The sequence below is a fragment of the Equus przewalskii genome, chromosome 11 (genome assembly GCF_037783145.1).
Source record: "Equus przewalskii isolate Varuska chromosome 11, EquPr2, whole genome shotgun sequence".
Taxonomy (NCBI): Eukaryota; Metazoa; Chordata; class Mammalia; order Perissodactyla; family Equidae; genus Equus; species Equus przewalskii.
The window spans coordinates 33,999,490-34,019,607 of record NC_091841.1 but is presented as its reverse complement, the minus strand read 5'-3'; the positions used below and the strand labels follow the sequence as shown (position 1 = coordinate 34,019,607).

Below are 20,118 nucleotides of genomic sequence, written 5' to 3'. Positions count from 1 at the left end.
TCCTGGGCTGAGTATGTCTACCAGGTCCCCCCAGTGCCGTGCTCTGGGGGGAGGTCCACTCTTCAGGGGGTGAGTGGAGCACCCCACCTTGACAGGGAGCATCTGCATATTACTTGGAATCCTTGTGCCTGGCAGACTGTGTCTTCCCCACCATTTATTAATGTATTTAGTCACTTGTCTGGAGCAGCATGGACTTGTCGGGCTCTCTTATACTCTGGGTTATAGTCCATTCCATTACTGATGTTGTTCCTTTGGCCACAGGGAGCTCTTCCAGTTGGCTCCCCTCTCCCTTTGGCACACCCCCCTCAATGCACTTTTTGGGGAGCGCTTCCCTCTGGCACACAAGATGCTCCAGGCCCACCTTGGGCATCTCCTGCCCAGGCCCTGAACCGGCTGTTCCTCCAAGCAGCCCTGGTTCCTTCACTGGAGGACAGTCTGAGGAGCCAGGATCTGGGCGCAGTGGGCTCCTTGCTTCTGGGCCCTCAGCCGATGGCATGGAGCCGTGTGTGTACAACCAGTGTGTCTGCAGATGGCTGTAAGTGCAGCCGATTCCCCTCGCTCACTCTGAGGCACTCCTTCTCTGCGTCCCTCTCCCACAGGCTGCTGTCCTCTCCCAGGGAGCTGTATCAGCAAGGGAGGGCCGAGGGTCATGGGCACCGCTGGCCTCTGCTGGAGCAGAGGCTCCTGGCCTTGACCTTGGGGCCCGTCTGAGCGGGGCTGCCAGGGCTGGAGCTGCCGTCAGTGGGTTGTGTTGGCCCTGAGACGCTCTGGGACAGAGACTGCCTACACTTGTGCGAGTTTTCAGTCTCACAGTGCTCGAGTGTCCAAGAATCTGGACCCCTGTTGCCCTGGTTTCCTGACTCAGGACCCCACGGAGTTGGTGCTGTCCTCATGGGGCCCCAGGTCCTGTGGTTACAAGCTAGACGTGGAGCAATTTTAGTTAGTAATGATGCCGCCATCTCAGGGTCACGTCCAGAGACCCCTCCCAGCCAGGGAGGGTCAAGCTGCAGGACCAGCAGTGCCTCTGTCTAGCTCAGGTGGCTTCGGTCATGTGGCAGGGTGCAGGTCTGAGTGTTGTCTGCCCACATGTGCCACGGATGACATCTCATCACCCCATCCTCCTCCCCCCTTGGTCCCCTGACTGGTATTCGGGGCAGGAGCATAGATGTCCAGGGGCCCCTTTCTGTGGACCAGAGGCCCCCATGGGTGGCTGGAGGGGGCCTGGAGGGAGGAGTGAGGCTGTGCCTGCTCGGGGGACTCCTCCTCCGTCAGTCAGTTCCAAAAGCCTCCTTTGTCCTGCGGCTGGGAGGAGCGTTTGGCTGGTGTTGGTGTCAGCATGTCTGGGAAAGGCTGTCCCCATGTTGTGTGAAGGAGTGTCCCAGAGGGCGATTCAGGGGGGTCTGGGCCCTGAACGGACGTGGGGAGGGGAAGCAGTGAGACCTGTGGTCTGTGCCTGCACCCTGTGCTTGGCCACCCCACCCCTCCCTCGGAGGCGCACCTGTGACCCCATGCGGTGCTGTGCTAGGGGCATGGGGTATGGAGCGTCACCTCAGACCTGGGACTCCCCCGGTCCACCCAGCCCTGAGTAGGGGAGGCTGCTGAGACGTGTGCTTGCCCTCACGGTCATTGGAGGTGTCGCCGCACACTGCAAACCTTGTCCCACGTGTGAGCCTCGAGGTGTCGGCGACAGAGGTGGGTGCCTGCGTTGGATCACACTAACAGGGGCTCTGGGCTTGCAGACCGTGCAGGACGGCCGCCAGTTTCTGAAGTATGTCGACCCCAGGCTAGGGGTCCCACTGCCAGAAAGGGACTACGGGGGAAACTGCCTCATCTATGATGCGGACAATGAGAGCGACCCCTTCCACAACGTCTGGGTGAGGACGCGGGGGCGGCCGGCTAGGGCACTCAGGGCAGAGCTCTCCCAGGAGGGGGTGCTCTCTAGGCGCTGCCACAGGCGGGGATGTTTCTGGACCCAGGTCACCATGCAGACATGCGTGGGGTGGGGCAGCATGGGCCCTGGCAGGCCTGGCCTCCCTCCTGCCTGCCCCAGGGCTCCCCTCGGGCTCAGCCTCGTTGGAGCAGGTATGGGCCCCGAGGGCCGTGTAGCCACAGGTGTGGACAACCCTGAGGGCCGTGCAGCCACAGGTGGGGACGCGACCCCTCCTCCCAGTGCAACACCTGCTCTCGGCCCAGTTGGTTTAGAGGGGCTGTGGAGGGGGCACCTGCTCTCTGTGGTGGTTAGGCTGTGACGCGTCTGCACACGCCCACAGCCACATGTGCATGCAGCCCAGCCTTGCCCCTTGGGGCAGGCAGGCACTGCTCAGAGGGGCTGTCGGGGTGGGAGCTGGTGCAGTGATGCACATGCGGGAGTGAGGGGGCTCCCCAAGGGAGAGGAGGCCCCAGGGCCCTGAGGGACAAGTGGGACATCCGTACCTCCTGGTTCCAGGCAGGGCTGTGGGGGGGTGAGCATGGAGGTGAGGGAACGTGGGGGTGAGGACCGTACACAGGGCAGGGCCTTCATGAGGCCTGTGTCCTGTCACCTATAGGACAAGCTGGACGGCTTCGTGCCCGCGCACTTTCTTGGCTGGTACCTGAAGGTAGGGTGACCTTGTCATTAGTGGGGACACCGTGGTTTTTGGGCCCATCCTGTGCTCTGGGTCTGTTTCCTGCCTACAGTTTGAGGTTCTGAGTGGTGGGTGAGGGCCCAGGGGCCGCAGTACAGGATGGGCAAGCTGTCCAGAGGGTCTGTAAACTGCCTGGGAGCTCCAGGCCCCGACCCTGACCCACGCTTGTCCTTGGCATTGTGGTGGCCAGTGAGAACAGTGGAGACTAACCCCCCGTGAGGCTACTGGCCACCACCCTTGCCTCACTCCTGGTGAGGGTGAATGTGGGCCCACGCCCTCAGGCCCTGGGTACACAAGTGGCCACCTGAAAGTCTTAAGTCGAGGCAGCTGGAGGAGCACCTGCCACTGCCGATGCCTCGCTTCTGTCACCTCTGAGGGCGGCAGGGGCAGGAGGGGCTGCACCCATGGGTGTCCAGGCTGTGCTCCGAGGAGGCTGATACTCTGGCTGCGCCCGCAGACCCTCATGATCCGCGACTGGTGGATGTGCATGATCGTGAGCGTGATGTTCGAGTTCCTCGAGTACAGCCTGGAGCACCAGCTGCCCAACTTCAGCGAGTGCTGGTGGGATCACGTAGGTGCCATGGCATCACGTGGGGATCGCGTGCATGCTGGTGACTCCCCGGGGGTGGGAACTGCCTCCGCTGGGCACCCCTCCCAAGCTTCAGCCTGGGGCTGGGCCCTGGAGCGTCCTGCCTGTTCTGAGGCCCTGTGTCCCAAGGCCCAGGCTGCCCATGGCGGGAGGGACAGGGGCATAGGGTCCCCTCAGACAAGGCAGTCTGGGGCTGTGGGTCCATGGAGCCTGCCTCCCGCCTGGCCCCCCGCAGTGGATCATGGACGTGCTTGTCTGCAACGGGCTGGGCATCTACTGCGGCATGAAGACCCTTGAGTGGCTGTCCCTGAAGACATACAAGTGGCAGGGTCTCTGGAACATTCCAACCTACAAGTACGTCCCATTCCAACCTACAAGTACGGCCCCTAGACCCAGGCCGGCCTCCCTCTAATGCGCTTTTCACGCGGGGCGACTGACGAGGATTCTTCCTCCTGTCATCTCCACCCAGGAGTCGCCCCTGGGCTGCCCGTGGGAACCCGCAAGGCCTGTGCAGTGGCCATGGCATTGGCCCGTCCCTTCTAACCAGCTCCTCTTTGTCCCTTCCCTGCCCTTCTTATGTAGTAGGTGCAGGCACTCTATTTTACTTTGGAATTTAAAGGAAAGAAACAGTCCAGGAAAAGCCATGGGGGGCGCTGGGGAGTGGGGTCTTCTCTCCCATGCATCGCAGGTGCCTGGGGGTGGGTGGGCGAGGACCCCCAGCCAGTGGGTGCTGCCCTGTGCTCAGAGCCCCTGGAGGCCCTGTGAGGGGAGTACGGCCACAGGCTGACGGGCTCCGTGGTTCCAGGGGCAAGATGAAGAGGATCGTCTTCCAGTTCACGCCCTACAGCTGGGTCCGCTTCGAGTGGAAGCCTGCCTCCAGCCTGCGCCGCTGGCTGGCTGTGTGCGGCATCATCCTGGTGGTAAGGCCAGCTGGCCTCGCGTGCGCGGCCCCCAGGCAGCCAGACTCGCCCCCACCCTCCTCTGTCCCGCAGTTTTTGTTGGCAGAACTGAACACCTTCTACCTGAAGTTCGTGCTGTGGCTGCCCCCCGAGCACTACCTGGTCCTCCTGCGGCTGGTCTTCTTTGTGAACGTGGGTGGCGTGGCCATGCGGGAGATCTACGACTTCATGGATGACCCGTGAGCGCAGCGGGGCAGCGCATGGGGCGGGGTGGGGCCCGTGCCTCCCCTTGTTCATGGTCCGCACGCTCAGCCTGGTGCCCTAACTCTACAGGAAGCTCCACAAGAAGCTGGGCCAGCAGGCCTGGCTGGTGGCGGCCATCACGGCCACGGAGCTGCTCATCGTGGTGAAGTATGACCCGCACACGCTCACGCTGTCGCTGCCCTTCTACATCGCCCAGTGCTGGGTGCTCGGCTCTGTGCTCCTGCTCACCTGGACTGCCTGGCGCTTCTTCCTGCGGTGAGCACTGTGGCCCCGGGGAGCGGGTACCCTATGGCTCCAGCGGGTGCCAGCCATCTCTTGGGTTGGGTTTACCTGGCCTCTGGGTTCTGCGTGGTTTCTGTCATCCCCTGCCAGCCCTCTGGTCCCTGGCCTGCGGCTGTGTGAGCTTCCCCTTGTGGAGCAGCCACCTCAGTCCTGGAGCTGTGGCTCATGGGACCACCGTGGGCCAGCTGGTGGTGACACGGCCCCTGCCACCCCCAGAGACATCACCCTGAGGTACAAGGAGACACGGCGGCAGAAGCAGCAGAGCAGAGGAGACCAGGGCAGAGCCGTTGGCAGCATGGACGGACACCCACTTGGGCCGGATGACCCTCTTCCTCGGCCGGACGACCCCCTGCCTGGCCCAGACAACCCCCAGGGACCCGGGGAGGCCGAGATGGAGGGGGTGCCAGCTCTGAACTGACGCTGCGCCTTGGACCCGCCCGGAACCGAGGTGTGCTGTCCCCTTCGTCCTTCGTGGGGTTCCCACCAGGAACCTCTTGGTGGGCCTTGGCCTCGCGGTTTTATTTTCCTTTTTTCTCGTGCACACAGAGGGGCCCTGAGAGGAGGGGGTGATGGGGGTCCCCTTCTCCAGCCTGTGTGCATGTGGCATCTGTGAACACACATGTGTATGGGGGCACGCACATGTGCTCCATGCTCCTGGTTGCTGAGGCTTCTCTCGGGCTGGCAGGTGTCATGGGGCTCGCCCTGGGCCAGCCAGTCCCAGCAGAGAGAGGGGTGGTCAGCCCCTTCCCCTTCATGTGCGGTCAGCCCACTGATCTCTGGGCCCAGATGGCCCGGCCCGGGCAGAGGTATCAAGGCCCCTTTCTCCACTCCGTGGGCCCTGGGCCACTCCGAGGCCCTGGGGTGTCCGTGCTGGACACCCGGGTGGCACGTGGGAAGGATGGTCATCCAGAGATGGCTCAGAAGGGGCAGATCTAAGCGGGCAGCCCTGAGTGTGTCTTCGGAGCCTTCATCTAACGTGACTGACCTGGAGGGCGTGTGTGTGTGGGGTCCGAGGTCACCAGGCTGGCCCCTCAAGGGCATCGTGTCAGAAACTCCACGGCCGGGTGCCTGCGGTCGGGAGGAGGGGTCGTGGGTGTCTGTGGCCCAAGAGGAGTGTCATCTCCATGAGCAGACAGAACAAATAAAGCGATGATGAAAGTCTGCAGCTCCGCGTCCTCCTTGCTGCCCCCTGACCTCGGGTGGGCCCCTGCCCACCTGAGACCTCGTCCGGAGGGTGGGGAGTCGGTGGGCAGGAGCTGCTCCTCCTGGACGCTCATCCTGGGCAGACGACACAGCAGGCACGAGGGTGCCCCAGCCTCCCACTCTGCTCTTTGTCCCCTCAGGCCAGCTCAGGAGCCGGTTCCAGCTGGGGTGTGGGTGGTGGTGGGCACCAGGCTGCAGGAGACAGCCACATCCACAGCCACAGCGAGAATGTTCACACACAGAAAAACACGCTGAATTTGCAGTTCCCTGCTCACTGGTGAGGGTGACGCTCCAGCGCCATTCCTGGGGGGAGGACCCTTGAAGGGCTTGTTTGCTCAGCTTTTTCTCCTTACCTGTCTTTTGGGAGAATTTCAAACCTAGAGAGGTTGAGAGAGTAGACCAGGGGGCTCTGTGTACCCCCCACCCAGAGGCCTGTCCTGTCCCCTGACTGGCTGAACCTCGGGGCGTTGGCTGCAGAGGGAAGACCTCCACCCCGGACCTGCCAGCTCCAGGATGCAGCCACGCTTGCTCATGGGGCGGTTCCTGTGAGTCTCCCGGGGTGCTTTCCCAGCTCTCAAGGCTCCTCTGAGGTCTCTGCCTGCCGCTGGCGTCGCCCTGGTGTTGAGAGCACAGGCCTTGTCCTGTGGCTGCCCTCTGCTGGGCTGGCGGGCTCCAGAGCTGGTTGGGACGTGGGGCCTCAGTGCCCCACCCGGAGGCTGGTTCTGTTCTCGGTGCTGCACGAGTGCTGATCCCTGGGGTTGGGGCTGCCACCCGTCTCCCCACTTCCAGGGCCCCCAACCCCACCCAGGCTCACACTCCCAGGATGAGCGAGGGTCACTGGGCAGGTGTCCGTGGTGCCTTGCTCATGGTCCTTGCTGGGCCGCAGCTGCCTCCCTGGCCCTCAGTGGTGGTGACCCTTGCTCCCCTGGCTCTGCTTGGCAGTGGGGAACCCTTCCAGCAGCTGTGCCTGGGCAGCCCCACTGGTCTCAGGAGACAGGGTTCTGGCAGTGGACGCTTGGCCTCACCCTATGCACCTCCTGCCCAAACCCGGGGCTGCCCGTTTCTCCACGGAGTCCTGGTTTCTTCTAGTTGGGGATCGTAGGAGAAACCAAGACCCTGGGTGCTTGGAGGGCTTTGTAGCAACGAGCCAGAGCTGCTGCCCAGGTACCAGGGCCTTGGGAAGCTGCTGAGTGTCCCATGCGCCACACCGAGCAGCGGCCCCTCTCGATTGTGCCACTCAGGGCAGGTCACCCCTATGCTGACCACCCACAGCAGGACGCAGCCAGCTAGACTCAAGGGTGGGCCCTGCCCTCCGGTCCAGAGGCCCTGGGCTCTGCTGAGAGAGCATTCTGGTGCCAGCAATCTAGAGGCCTGAGGCTGCAGCCGCAGATGGCCCAGGGAGCCGCTCAACAGGCCTTCCATCCCACATAGGAGGCTGTCAGCCAAGCCGCTGACCGACAACCCCAGAGACTGCTGGCCAAGGCAAGCCAGGCTCCTGCCACTTGCAAGGACAGAACACGGGAAGTCAGGCTAAGACCTGGTCCTTGCAGACCCTGAGGAGGTAGATGTCTAGGTGGGGCCTCCAGGAGCTGCAGGAGTGGGATCTGCCAGTGATATGGGAACTCCGGCCAGGCCTGTGGCCCCCTGGGAACCAAGCCTGGCCAATGCCCAGTGGCAGCCTGCAGGCCCCATGCTAGAGCCCCGAGGTGGTTTTAAGCTGCTACATTTGTGGTGATTCTGGGCAGCACAGTGCTCACAAAGTATCGCACCTCAATATGGAGGCGCCTTGTGGGGACCCCATGAAGAAGGACAGACCCTCCTGCCAAAAGAGTGCTTTAATAATTATAAAGTGTCCAGATTTCTTCACAGAAGTAAGCTGATTTGAGCATTTCTCTTCAGTTAGAGCCAGGGGCTGGTCCTGTGGGAAGGGAGGGGGCCATCTGGGAGTGTCAGGAGCGGGGCCTCAGGAGATGAGCCTCAGGCCCGGCTTGCTCTCCTCCAAGGCCTGCAGGCGGTCCTCCAGCTCCTGTGTCCAGTAGATGTCATACAGGCTGCATGGGAGGCAGGGAGTGAGTGGGCCTTGTGCCACCTGCCTCGCCATCCTCCCCGGTCGGCTTGAGCCGGCAACCCAGCCACACCACCCAGTGCGTCACTTACACCAGCTGCTCCAGGGCGCAGCCAGGCTGCTCGAGGCTCTGCAGCAGCTCCAGGAGGCCCGGGTCCCCCAAGGCATTGTTGCTTAGGTCCAGCTCACGCAGGCTGCGGTTGGTCAGCAGGAGTGAGGCCAGGCTGCTGCAGCCACTATTGCTCACGTCGCAGTCCCCCAGCCTGGGCAGAAAGCAGGGTGGAGTTAGGACAGAGGGTGCCCCAGGTTGCCACTGACCAACAGAGTGACCTGGACCTGTGCTGCCACAGCCACACCCACAGACCGTGAAACACGCTGCACATGGTGTGCTAATCCCCAGGGCTGGAGCTGTTCCTCAAATCTCAGCCTTGGCGTGTGGTTTTCTCGTGATGTCTGCTGGCCTGAACTGACTGCTGGCCCCGGGCAGCTGTCCCCACTGAAGATGGGAGGCGCACACAGAACTCCCCTTAGTGGGCACCATGGGCGCCGGCTGACATGAGCTGGGCATATCCTAGACTTAGAGCACCAGAGGGCCTTCTGGAAGGAGTGGTGTGGAGGACACGGGGACAACAGGAGAACACAGTGGAGCTGGCTGTCCACCCAGAAGGCCTCCCACCCACCCTCGCTTCCTCTCCACCTGGGGGCACCAAGGGGAGAGCTGAGAGGGTGGAGGGCACAGGAGGCCTGAGTGCACGAATGCTTCCAGGCCAGAGGGAGGCCACGGATACAGGCCCCAGACAGGAGGAAGGCTGGGTCCCCAGACCCACTCTCACCAGGGTCGGGGTGACACTGGCTGAGGAGCCCCCAGGGTGGCAGGACAACGAGGCAAAGACAACGCCAAGGAGCCTCTCTGAGGCGGAGGATGGCCCCGCCCCATGTGGCAGCGGAGGCAGCCCTGTGTCTACAGGGACCTTGACCCTCAGCCTCCTCCCTGCCTGGCTCCAGAGCGCCCCCACAATCCTGGCAGCAGAAGCTGGAGGATCCCTTTCGGGCTCCTGATCCCTTCTCAGCCCTGTGCTCCAGCCTGCACCCAGGAAAGTGCCCGAGAGGCACAGCCTGGGACACGCGGGAACAGACAAGCTACACGACGGCAGAAATAAGACCGAGTTGATGGGGGGACGACACAGAACAAGAACCCAAAGAAAAGCAAGTGGAGAGAAGACCTGACGATGCGTTCCCAAGCGTGTCTGTCCAGAAGGAAATGGAAAGGGGATGAGAGACCGTCAAGGGCACGAGCAGCACAGAAAAGGAGCCAAGAGCACTGAGCCCCAGGCCACAGCAAAGCAGATGCCGCAGAGGTCCAGGGACGGAGACTTGGCGCAGAGGCCGGGCACCACAGCACGTGCACGTGTACACGCACACATGCACACGCCAGCCTGCCCCCAACACCTGCTCCAAGAATCACCTTCTCCAGGCCCCGTTCTGGAAGCTGCTGGATGATAGTTAAGAGAAACAGAGAGGAAACCTAGAGAGACGGGGGAACCCACACGGAGGAAGGAGAACGAGCCAGTCAGGGGCTGGGACCTCTGCCCTGACCCCTTAGGATGAGAACCGAGCCAGCATGGCAATATGCACACACCATCACACGTGCATGCACACAAGTGCACGTACATTCATGCACATGCTCACCAGAGCACTCGCAGTGTGCTGCCGGGCTGGCCCAGGCCCTGGCAGAGCTCCTGGACGCCAGAGTCCCCCAGCTTGTTGCTGCTCATCTGCAGCTCCAGGAGATGCCTGTTCTGCGTCAGCATCGTGCTAAAGTGGTGGCAGCAGGCAGCTGTGAGGCTGCAAGACTTCACCCTGTGGGGACAAACCAGGACTGGGGCCACGCCTCCAAGGTGCCCTGGGAGGCCCCGTGCACTGGAGCATGGTACCCCCTAGCTCCTGCCTGGCTTCTGGGCAGCTCAGCCTCCCACCATCCTCCCTGCCCTCCAAGGAAACGGTGCCTTCCCCCTTCACAGCCACCTGCCTTGATGTCCCCTCTTCACGCCTGCCTCTTGCCCTCTGGTAGGCAGCTGGCCTGGCCCCCAGCACCCTTCTCCCAGTCTCCTGGCCCATCTCCCTCCTTGCTGGGGTCGCTTCGGGTGTCCTGATCTCCGCAGGGGCCCAGTCTGCCCCCAACCCGCACTCACCACAGGGACTCAAGCTGGCAGCGGGGCTCCAGCAGGCTCTCGCACAGCAGCTGGGCACCCTCGTCGCCCAGTGCATTGCCTGCCAGGCTGAGCTCCTTCAGGTTCTCCTTGGCCCTGAGGACACGGCACAGGTCTCTGCAGCCTCCTGCTGTGATGTCACACTCCCAGAGCCTGGGGGGGAGGGGGCGCGTCACTGCAGGGCCACCAGGGGGACGCCAGCCAGACAGCAGCACAGCAACACTCTTGGACATCCCCTCACCCAGCTGCCCCGCAAGCCCCTTGCCCACCTGGCCACGGCCACGGCCATGGCCCTGAGAAGGAGCAGGGACGGGGCGAGTGACACAGCACATGCAGAGCTATTCGGACCCCCGCAGCCCCCATGCCCAGAGGCCAACTCACCACAGGGTCTTGAGCTGGGAACTGGGGCTCAGCAGCCCAGGGCACAGCTCAGCGATGCCCACATCGCCCAGCTTGTTGCTGCCCAGATCCAGCTCACGCAGCGAAGCCTTGGATGCCACAATGCCACACAGGTCTTTGCAGTTGGCTGGCGTGAGGCCACAGTTCTCCAGCCTGGGGCACAGGAGGTGCCGCGTGAGCTGGGGAGAACCCCTGCCTGCAGTGCCGCCCTGCCCCCCAACCACCCAACACTTACTTGAGCGTCTCCAGCTGGCAGGCTGACTCTGCAAGGCCCTGGCACAGCACCCGCACGCCGGCCTCGCCCATGTCGTTGTTGCTCACTGTGAGCTCCTTGAAGTCCTGCTTGGCCCTGAGCACCGCAGCCAGGGGCCCGCAGCTGGCGGCAGTCAGGTTGCAGTACTCCAGTCTGGGGACAGGCGGGCAGTCAGCCCCTCACCTGCAGGAAAGTGTCCCAGCCGAGGGGGCATCTGTCTGGGTCTCCTCGCCCACCCAGGCTGTGAGGCCCATGGAGGCGGGAGAACAGATGGGCAGTGAAGCATAGCTGTGCCTGAGAGGCTGCCTCCCTGGACAGTGAGCGCCTGGAGCCTCGTGGAAACTGTTCACTGACCACGAGCCCCACCCCAAGCTCCGGGTTCACTGGACTCAGGAAGATACCCAGCCTCCTGAGCTGGGCCTTTCTGGCTCAGCTTCCTTCCAGTGTTGCTGAGCCCGTCTGCACGCTCCTGGTGGCTAGGCTGCCCCACACTGAAGTGTGGGGTCACAGGCCAGCTGCCAGCTCTTCCCTGAGGGCCAGAGCCCAGTGTCACGGAGAAGCACCTGCAGGTTCCCATCATGCAGTGAGGGGCTTGCCCGGGGCAGGCGCAGGGTGGCGGGGTGTGGCTGGGGGTGGGGCAGGCATCTCAGGGACCCCCAGGGAGGGCACACACTCACTGCAGCTTCTCCAGGTGGCACTGGGGATGCAGGAGCCCCTCGCAGAGCAGCTGCAGGCCCACGTCCCCCAGTGGGTTGTCACTGAGGTGCAGCTCGCGCAGGGAGTGCACGGAGCGCAGCACGCTGGGCAGGACCCCACAGCCGGCCTCCGTCAGGCAGCAGTTCTGGAGGCTGGAGCACACCTGGCCATCAGGAGGGCTCCCACAAGCCTGGCGTGGCCGCCCCTCCGTCTGCAGTAGGCGAGCAAGACAGATGCAGTCCCACCACCTCTGCACCCATGCCCACGGGGAACCACGTAGCCCGGCCTCGCCTGCTCCTCCTCCAGTCGGGGCTCTGGGGTCTCCAGGCCGAGCACAGAGAGCAGGAGGCAATGCACGGGAGGGGCTGTAAGTGGGCTCGGATGCACCTCAGTGCCCCGAGGCGCAGGGGTCTGGGACGAGGTGGGAGGAGAGGCCTGGGGCAGGGCTGGGGCAGGGCCTGGGATGAGACGGGAGGAGCCCCAGGCTCCAGGGCCTCTGGCTAAAGCCTGGACACCTGCTGCGACCTCCTCCCCTCCTGCAGCCACCCACAAGTCTCCACGTCCCTGGACCGCCCAGGCAGGTTCAAATTCGAGCCCAGGGCGGGGGAGCACCTGGGAACACGTCCCTGTGCAGGCTCACCTGAGCTTCTGGATCTTGCAGGTGGGGCTCTGCAGGCCCTGGAGCACCAGGTGCACACCGGCATCGCCCAGCTCATTGGTGCGAAGGCTGAGCTCGGTCAGGGAGGGGTTGGCCTGGAGGGCAGAGCTGATGTCCCTGCACCGCACCTCTGTGAGGCCACAGTCGTCCAGCCTACGGACAGGACACGCGGATGGTCATTTCACCCAGCAGGTTGTGACCCAGCGGTGAGACAAGAACTCAACAAGGTGGGTCACAGCCAAGACATTTTAAAGTGAACCAGAAAAAGCGTGTGGACCTTCTTGTGAGTTTTGTAGAAGATACCAGCATATGGACGCGCGCAAAGTTCCTTCTACCTCTAGGAAGGAAAGCAAAGCTGCATGAGGCACAGCTGTGAGGCAGCGCTGGGGAGGGGCACGGCCAGCATGGACAACTGAGCCACGAGACAGGCAATGGCACTAGGTGATAGCCCAGGATCAAGTCCATCCCGATTGACTGAAACGGTGAACAAGCACAGGGGGGAGGAAAGCCAGCTCTTGCTCCCAGCAGAATGACAAGTGATAAATGTGGAAGGAACAGAGAAACTAAAAACCCCAATTAGGCAAAAGCCCAGTAATAACTGTTCTGGCGAGACCCCCGATGGATGCTAAAATCAGTAGGCAAGAGTCTGAGCAGAAACAAGGTGTGAGAAGAGCTTCGAGATCTCTCACTCGAGACATTTACACTTCCAAAGGGAAAAGAGTAACTTCATGGTGGAGAGCCAGCAGACACTGTATAGACACAGGGGCGACCACATGGTGCCGTCACAATCGTGCACCCCACAATACGACATGCCAGACAGGACACATCATTTCTATGTTGCCAAAAATGTGTGACTCAGCACAAGGAGACCTCAGGTGGACTTTCTCCAGAGGGCAAGCAGACTCAAGAGTCAGATGGCCAAGGACAAGGCGGGAGACAGGGACCATCGTGGATGGGAGGGGGCCAAGGAGAGGTGACACTACATGCCATGTGGGACCCTGCAGGGACCGGGCACAGGAAAGGACACAGGCAGAAAAGGGGGTAAAGTCAGTCAAAGTGGCCATGCTGGGTACCCCAGGCGGTGGGGCGCTGACGTCAGGGGAAGCAAGGCAAAAGGCAGAGGGGCCCCTCTGTGGGACAGGCAGTGCCTCCACAGAGCCCAGTGAGGCCACCGCATTCCCAGAGGAAGGAGACGAGCTGGAGACCCTGAGCCAGGCTGCTCTGCCCACCTGCCCTCAGAGCCTCCGCCCAAATACGCCCACTCAGCATGGGTCAGGAATGAGTTTATATTTTCAAATGGTTCAACAAAAGTACGAGAAGAATAACATTTTCTGTCACGTGAAAATCATGCAAAATTTACACTGCCTGTCCATAAGTAAAGTGCTTCCAGGGCACACCATGCCCACTAGTGGTGTCAGCTGAGGGAGCCCGCCTGCCACCCCCAGCCACCCGCACCTCCCGCAGGGACCCTGCATGCCTTCTACCTGACCACCGCGTACTGCTGGATCAGAGGCAGCAGCTCCGTCCACCGCGCGTCACTCAGCTGCTCACACTGGATGTCAAGGTTCATGGTGGGAGGAAGGTTTTCTAGACAGAAGGCAGAGGAGGAGGTTCTAGCCAAACTCTCTCAAGGTCCAACAGGCCAGAGATCCAGCCGGCGGGATCATCCACATGGGACCCCAAGGACCCGTTTCAGGAGAAGCCACGGCCACCCCCTGGGTCAGGGCCTGCTGTGCTCCCTTTCTCCAGCACCTCTATCAGCCTCAGCCTCCAGGAGTAAAAATGGGGGAGAGCAGAGGGAGGCTGCGCCCACCAGGCTCCCTGGCAAACGCCACCACGGACCGCAGCGCTTGGGGACACGGCTGTGGGAGCAGAGGCCACAGTCACCTCCTGGCCTCCCGCACCAGCCGTCATGGGCACCTCCTGCCCGTTAGAGTGCCGGGACCTGCACTCGCCACCTCCCATCTGCCTGGGCAAGGAGGGGTTGAGGGGAGCCTGGGCCTGGATGTGGTGTGGAGACCCTGGTTGGGGGAGCACTGAGGCAGCATTTGCGCAGTGCTGTGGAAACCCTTCCTCCTGCTCAGCCTATTTTCCCCTCTGAGAACAAGAGGGCTGTGCTGGGTGGGCAGGCAGTGCCACAGCCCCATCTGGCCAGGCCATCCACAAAGCCAGAGACCCCCCGCCAGGATGTGAAGAGCCTAGGCCTCACTGCCCTGAAGCAGCTGGGCAGGAGAGACAGGTGCTGTGGTCAGCTAACTGTTCCCCAAGGCAGCCAGCCACAGGGACCCTGGACAGAACAGAGCAGGTGGGGTGGGGACCCCAGGCCCAGGGGCTGCACTCAGGATCGTGCATTCATAGGGGGCCACTCGGGGAGCCTGCTTCCATGATCCCTTACTGGGGGCTGGGGACTCTGGACAGGCCAGGGCATGTCCTCTGCCCTACCTGGGTCAGCCCAGGGACCAGGCCACTGAAGACAGGCCATCGGGCAGACTGACAAGAGTAAGGCCTTTGGACCAGAGCAGGTACAGGCCCTGGAAACCCAGCGGGGACGAGCTCAGAGCCTGAATAAACGGGCTACCAGAGCCCACGTGGGCGCTGACTGTGGAAGGGTGTTTCCGAGGCCCTGAAGGTGGGGCCGGCAGGGGAGGAACCTGTGGGCACCATGACCCTGAGACTGGGCAGGGAACTGGGTTTCACTCAAGAGCGACAGAGAGCAGAGAAAGGATCCCCGCCTGGAAATCATGCGATTGGAGCTGCCCTTTAGAAAGGTTGTGCCAAACAGGATGACTCAAGCCCACGTGAGGCTCCCTGCTGCCCGAAGCCCCCAGCTTCCTGACAACGCTGCCCCATTCGAATGTGTCAGTGCCTGGCACGGCAGCCATGCTGATGGGGGCCCAGAGCCGGCTGGGAGTCCAGAGTGGGAAGGAGGGCCAGCCCAGGAAGCGGCTCTCGTTCCACTCCTGCTGAGCAGAGAGGGGGCCCTTGTGCCACCCAGCAAGTCCAGCAGAGGGCCGCCGAGGAAACAGGCGAGAGTCACAACCATCACACGAGGAACCAGGGTCTGCCCCGCCCCCGGGAGCCCAGGGTGTGGTCAGTCCAACTCTGACTCAGAATCCTCGGCATCGCTGGAGGGGGATCCGGAGCGGCATGAGGAGGGGGAGCTCAGGGCTGCTGACCTCGGCCGCCGCCCACCCCCGCGGCGGGAGGGGCCGAGGACCTCAGCCCAATGCTGCTGCCCCAGGCTGCGCCCTCGCAGAATCCAGTCTGACGTTAGGGGCCCAGCCCTCCTGAGACGGTTTGAGGTTAACAAGGACAGGAAACCCATACCGAGCGCCCCTCGAAGGCCTGAGCAGACCTTCGGGTGTCCCCTTGGCGGGGCCTCGGGGCTAGGAGGACGTTTAACCAGCGGGCCACCGATCCCTTTGAGAACCCCACGAAAACAGGTAACACCCCCCAAAAGATGTCGAGCGGACAGCCTTCCGCACAAGCCCCGGTCAGGGGCCCTGGTCCACGACTGCGCCTCACTGGGAACCGGGCCCGCCGCCCGGGCTGCTCCCCAGGGTCCAGGATCGGAACACTGGCGCCCAGTTAATGCTTTCAGGGCGAGAACGGGCCGCTCAGCAGGACCGGACCGGCCCGGAGGATAGAAGCCGGGTCCTTCCCAACCTTCGTAATCGGAACCGGGGCCTCAACCGGGGCCCACTCGCCCCCGGCCGGGCCACCCCGGACGCGGTCACCTCCGCGAGGCGTGGGGGCGGCGGGGATGGGCGCTCTGGCCCCGGGGACCCCCGCCACGCCGCCAGGCCAGGGAGAGACCCCCAGAAGACACCATGAGGACGCCCCGAGACCCCCGAACCTCACCTCGCGCTGCCGCTGCTGCTGACCCGACGCCGAGCCGCTGCTTCCGCCGGGGCCGGGGCGGAGCCACGCCAGGGGGCGGGGCCCGGGAAGGGGCGGGGGCACGTCCTGGGATGGTGCCCGGAGAAGGGGCGGGTGGCGAGCTCGCCCACCCGCCGGTCTCCGGAGGCAAGGGCCCCGGGGTGGCGGGGCTGCTGTCTGTCCCCGCTCGGCCCGGCCCCGGGGCTTCTCTGACCGCGCGCCCAGCCCCCGCCGCTTTCCCCTGAGCCCGGGATCCAACTCGGCGCCCCCACGTGACTTTCCACGTTGTGGCCCCGATCCTCTCAACTCTGCCTCCTGAACAGGGCACAAGCCTGCCCGCGGGGAGGCCCGGCCCCCCACGCCCCGCCCCTGCCCCCCCCACCCCGAGACCCTACCCCCCCCCCGCAGCACGCAGACAGAAGACCCCCGAGCCTCTCCCTGTCGCACTGGACAGAGTGACGCCGTGTGTGGCCGTGATGACATGGATGGGACGGTCAGTTGGCTCTAGGGGCGCGACAGGGCCCACGTGAAACACGCACGCACGCACCCGTTTCTCTGTACGGATCAGGAGACGCTCACGGAGGACCTTAGACACGGTGGGAAGGTCTCTTCGCAACACGGTAACCGTGCCCTGGAAACAGCCTAATGTCCATCAGTGGGAGGGGGCTGAGTAATTTATGACACCCGCACCCCGCCAGTTAAAACACCGCTGCTGACAGGGAGGATGGCCGAGGGCACGCTGTGAACCTTCCTAGACACGCAGAACAGCCCTATAGCACCACCTCCGAAAACCTACGAGGTGGCCCCGGGAGTCAGCACCCGGCCTGGCCCGCAGCGGGAGTCTGCCGGCTCCCAGCACACGGCTGCGGTGTTCCTTCAAGCCGTCCTGCTGCCATGTGCACAAGTTAGAGCAGGCTGCTGATGTGCTGTAATCGCGCAGCATTCATCAATTCAACCTGCACTTACTGAACACCTACTGTGTGCCAGGAACTGTTTTAGGCATTTGGGTGACATTGGTGAGCAAGCAGGGGACAGGTCGTAGCCCTCGAGGGGCTCTGGGGGACCCACGAAATTAGAAAGCAAATTGAAAGACAGCCAGCCCTGATGGCCTCATGGTTAAAGTTCAGCACGCTCCACTTCAGTGGCCCGAGTTTGGTTCTTGGGCACAGAACGCCATGGTTCATCTGTCAGCAGCCATCCTGTGGCAGCAGCTCACATAAAAGAACCAGAACTTACAACTATACACAACTATGTACTGGGGCTTTGGGGGGGGGGCGTGAGGAGGAAGACTGGCAACAGATGTTAGCTTAGGACCAATCTTTCCCCAGGGGGAAAAAATTAATAGTATTTAGAATGTGGATAGTGTAAAGGAGCAAAAACCATGCAGGACAAAAGGGAATCACGAGTGCTGGAGTAGCAGGGCAGAGGTCAGGTAAGTGCCCTCCCAGGCATGAGTAGGCCATGGGTGGCCGACGCCTGAGGCCATGGTGGCCGGCCAGCAGGGGGATTTGAAGTGGTTTCACAAACCCCTCACTGCAGACCTGGCGTAATCGTTGTGGCCAGCAGGGGGCAGCACACTACAGATTGTGGGGGGAGAGCTGGGAGCAGATCTGGCGAGTGGGGTTGGTTCTTGCTTGTGTAGCTCATTGGGTGCCAGTGGACAAGGGGGTCAGGCCACCAATTGGCCCTGTAGAGTGCACTGGCTTCGCAGGGGCAGACAACCCCACCCATGAGTTCCCCCTGAGCAGGTTCAAGATGTCAAGTTGTCAAGTGAAGACAGCTGACGGATGCAGGAAAATGAGGGAGGTTTGGGTTTCTGGCAGAGGCCACTGCAGCCTGAGGGTGGGGAGGACGAAGGGAGGCAGAGGGCAAGAGGTGGAGAGGTGCCTCTCGGTGCACTGGCGTTCCAATGTGATTGTCACATGAGCAGCACGTGCTCTTTGTAGAAAAACCAGAAGACAGAGACAAGAAAATGAAAAGCTCTAGAATGCCCACTTCCAGAGACAAATGCTCTGACATCTGTTTATCTGCTCCTACTCACTCTGTACACACAATACACACTTTTTAAAAATAAAAAATCAGGTATTAGGAATGGTAGGCAGAATAATGGCCCCCAAAGATGTCCATGTCCTAATCCCCAAACCTGTCAATAGTTACCTTCCATGGCAAAGGGGTCTTTGTGGATGTGAGTAACTTAAGGATTTTAAGATGAGGAGACTGTCCTAGATTACCTGGATAGGACCAGTGTAATCACGAGGGTCGTTATTAAGAGGGAGGCAAAAGGGTCAAAATCAGCGAGCACATGTGACCACGAAGTTGGGGTGCCTGCCCTTTGAAGATGGAGTTTCTTGCCTTTAGAAACTGGAAAAGGCCAAGAAGTGGATTTTCCCGTGGAGGCTCGGGAAGGAACCAGCCCTGTGGATACTCTGGTTTTAACCTCCTAAGGCTCATTTCAGATTTCTGACCTCCAGAATTGTAAAGTAACAAATCTGTAGAAATTTGTTACAGCAGCAGTAGGAAACGAATGCATTATGGAGCTGATATAAATTTTTTCCCTTAGGAATAGATATGTATACAATCTAACTTTTAGTGGCCACATTCTGTGCCACCGTCTGAATGTATTCCATTTAGTCAACCCATCTCTACAGGCCGACATTTCGTCTAACACGTGGTTACCTTCCTGGCACCCATCCTAGACGGGGCTTGCCTGGTTCCAAGACGCCGCCAAACTGCCCTCCGGAAATGCTGCAGAAGCCCACGAGCTGTCTCGCACCGCGTGTCTCCACACCTGCGCGGGTACCGTGGCTGGTGCCAGCCAATAATACAAACTGCCTGACCCCCTTTTTACATTTTGGCCAACCCTGAGACCATCCTGACCCTGAGGCCCACAAGGCGCTGTCCCAGTCGCGTTCTTCTCTGGCCCCCGTGAACTGCCCACCCAGCTCCCCCAGGATTGTCCGGTGACCTTCCAGGGGCAGAGTGACCGGGGGCAGCCGCGAGCTCTCACTGGGCTCCGCGTCATCACCGCCTGCGGTGTACTCCTTCCCGGGCACTCTCGGAGGGTGGGGACCACCCGAAGCGCGTGCGAGTGTCCTTCCATCTCCGCTCTTACGTCATCGAGACCCCCACCATTTCCCCAAAACTCCGTGGGCGACTCCTCTCTGCCAGGGCTGTCCTTCCAGGGGGTCGATTCTTTGGGGCAACAGGTCGAGGGTTAGTCAATTTGGGGCATAAAGTGTGGCTGAGCCAGTCCTTGCCTGTGCAGCTTGCTGCGCGCCAATGGGTCAGCGTTTCAAGGCGCACCTCACACCAGCGCCGCAGAAAACCACCAAGACGCGGACCACGCAGGCGCAGACCAGCGCTCCGCGCGGGGACTCCCAGCGTACCCTGGGAGGCGGGCCGGCGTGGGCGCGCAGGCGCGAGGGCGCTCTCGGCGCTCTGACGTCCTCGGGGCGCGCCGACGCCCGCGGGGCGGCGCTGCTGCCCCGGCTCGCATGCCCCGCCTCGCCTGACCGCCCCCCTCGGCCCCGCCCCTTAGCCCCCACCCCCGCCACGCCCCGTCTCACGAGCGGGCTTCTCCCCCGGGCAGTGTGGCCGTAGTACCGCCCCGCGTGCGTCCACAGCCGGCCCGACCAAGGCCGGCGCCGGTAAGGGTTGACCTCGACACGACGACGGACTGTCAGTGGCCTGGAGACCAGGGGGGAAACGGCCTACTTCCGGCAGGGCGGGGGCGGGGCCAAGCGGGGCGTGGTCTGGCTGCCGAGTCGCGTCTGGCGGGGGCGGGCCCGAGCCATAGGGGGCGGGGTCTAGGGCAGGGGCGGGGCCTAGCGGGGCGAGGTCTGGTTGTCGCGTCAGGACGGGCGGGGGGCGGGGCTGAGCCATAGGGGGCGGGGCCTTGGGCGGGGGCGGGGCCTAGCGGGGCGAAGTCTGCGACTTGCGTGCGGACCGGTTGGGGTGCGGGGCCGAGTCCTCGGGGGCGGGGCCTCGTGGCTCCAGGGGGGCGCGCCCTACTGGGCGGGGGCGGGACCTAACCGGCGGGGGCCGGGCCTAGCGGGGCGTGCGGAGGGGCTGGGGTGTGGAGCCGAGCCCTCGGGGGC

General features: G+C 62.7%; 3 protein-coding genes across 31 annotated transcripts in view; 2 read left to right on the top strand and 1 right to left on the bottom strand.

Moving 5' to 3' along the window:
* The window catches only part of PTDSS2 (phosphatidylserine synthase 2), a 30,300-nt gene extending 24,477 nt beyond the window's left edge, over positions 1-5,823 (top strand). For 5 of the 7 annotated variants that reach the window (XM_008535913.2, XM_070564550.1, XM_070564548.1 and 2 more), the window contains 8 exons: positions 1,740-1,874; positions 2,547-2,597; positions 3,082-3,195; positions 3,449-3,567; positions 4,019-4,133; positions 4,206-4,351; positions 4,446-4,631; positions 4,875-5,823. In XM_008535913.2, the coding sequence (XP_008534135.1) occupies positions 1,740-1,874; positions 2,547-2,597; positions 3,082-3,195; positions 3,449-3,567; positions 4,019-4,133; positions 4,206-4,351; positions 4,446-4,631; positions 4,875-5,076 (1,068 nt within the window). In that variant the 3' untranslated portion in view covers positions 5,077-5,823. Of the gene's footprint in view, positions 1-1,739; positions 1,875-2,546; positions 2,598-3,081; positions 3,196-3,448; positions 3,568-4,018; positions 4,352-4,445; positions 4,632-4,874 lie in introns of all 7 variants that reach the window. The other 2 variants (XM_008535912.2, XM_070564547.1) reach the window with 1 other exon arrangement.
* A 1,858-nt stretch (positions 5,824-7,681) lies between these two features.
* On the bottom strand, positions 7,682-19,796 carry RNH1 (ribonuclease/angiogenin inhibitor 1). 4 transcript variants are annotated; one of them, XM_070565953.1, is made up of 10 exons: positions 19,588-19,796; positions 13,627-13,729; positions 12,125-12,295; positions 11,466-11,636; positions 10,771-10,941; positions 10,518-10,688; positions 10,119-10,289; positions 9,616-9,786; positions 8,019-8,189; positions 7,682-7,912 (listed from the first exon to the last, which is right to left on the bottom strand). In XM_070565953.1, exons 2-10 carry the CDS (start codon positions 13,710-13,712, stop codon positions 7,825-7,827), a joined length of 1,371 nt encoding a protein of 456 aa, XP_070422054.1. In that variant the 5' UTR covers positions 13,713-13,729; positions 19,588-19,796; the 3' UTR covers positions 7,682-7,824. The 4 variants fall into 4 exon arrangements, with proteins under 4 accessions (XP_070422054.1, XP_070422055.1, XP_070422057.1 ...); XM_070565954.1 differs by having other exon boundaries at positions 19,625-19,747; XM_070565956.1 differs by lacking the exon at positions 19,588-19,796 and adding an exon at positions 19,279-19,465.
* Positions 15,232-20,118, top strand: part of LOC103561329 (USP6 N-terminal-like protein) — a 30,054-nt gene continuing 25,167 nt past the window's right edge. For 10 of the 20 annotated variants that reach the window (XR_011524258.1, XR_011524260.1, XR_011524262.1 and 7 more), the window contains exon 1: positions 19,465-19,668. The gene's annotated coding sequence lies outside the window, so the exon portion shown is untranslated. Of the gene's footprint in view, positions 15,586-19,453; positions 19,669-20,118 lie in introns of those variants that run through there. The other 10 variants (XM_070565981.1, XM_070565984.1, XM_070565982.1 and 7 more) reach the window with 7 other exon arrangements.

Bases quoted from the DNA above. Each gene is read 5' to 3' on its own strand.
- RNH1 (XM_070565953.1), bottom strand. From the start codon at position 13,712: ATGAACCTTGACATCCAGTGTGAGCAGCTGAGTGACGCGCGGTGGACG. The intron at 12,296-13,626 runs GTAGAAGGCATG...TCCTGTCCGTAG, and splicing joins CAGCAGTACGCGGTGGTCAG to GCTGGACGACTGTGGCCTCA. The intron at 7,913-8,018 runs GTAAGTGACGCA...CCTCCCATGCAG, and splicing joins TGCGCCCTGGAGCAGCTGGT to CCTGTATGACATCTACTGGA.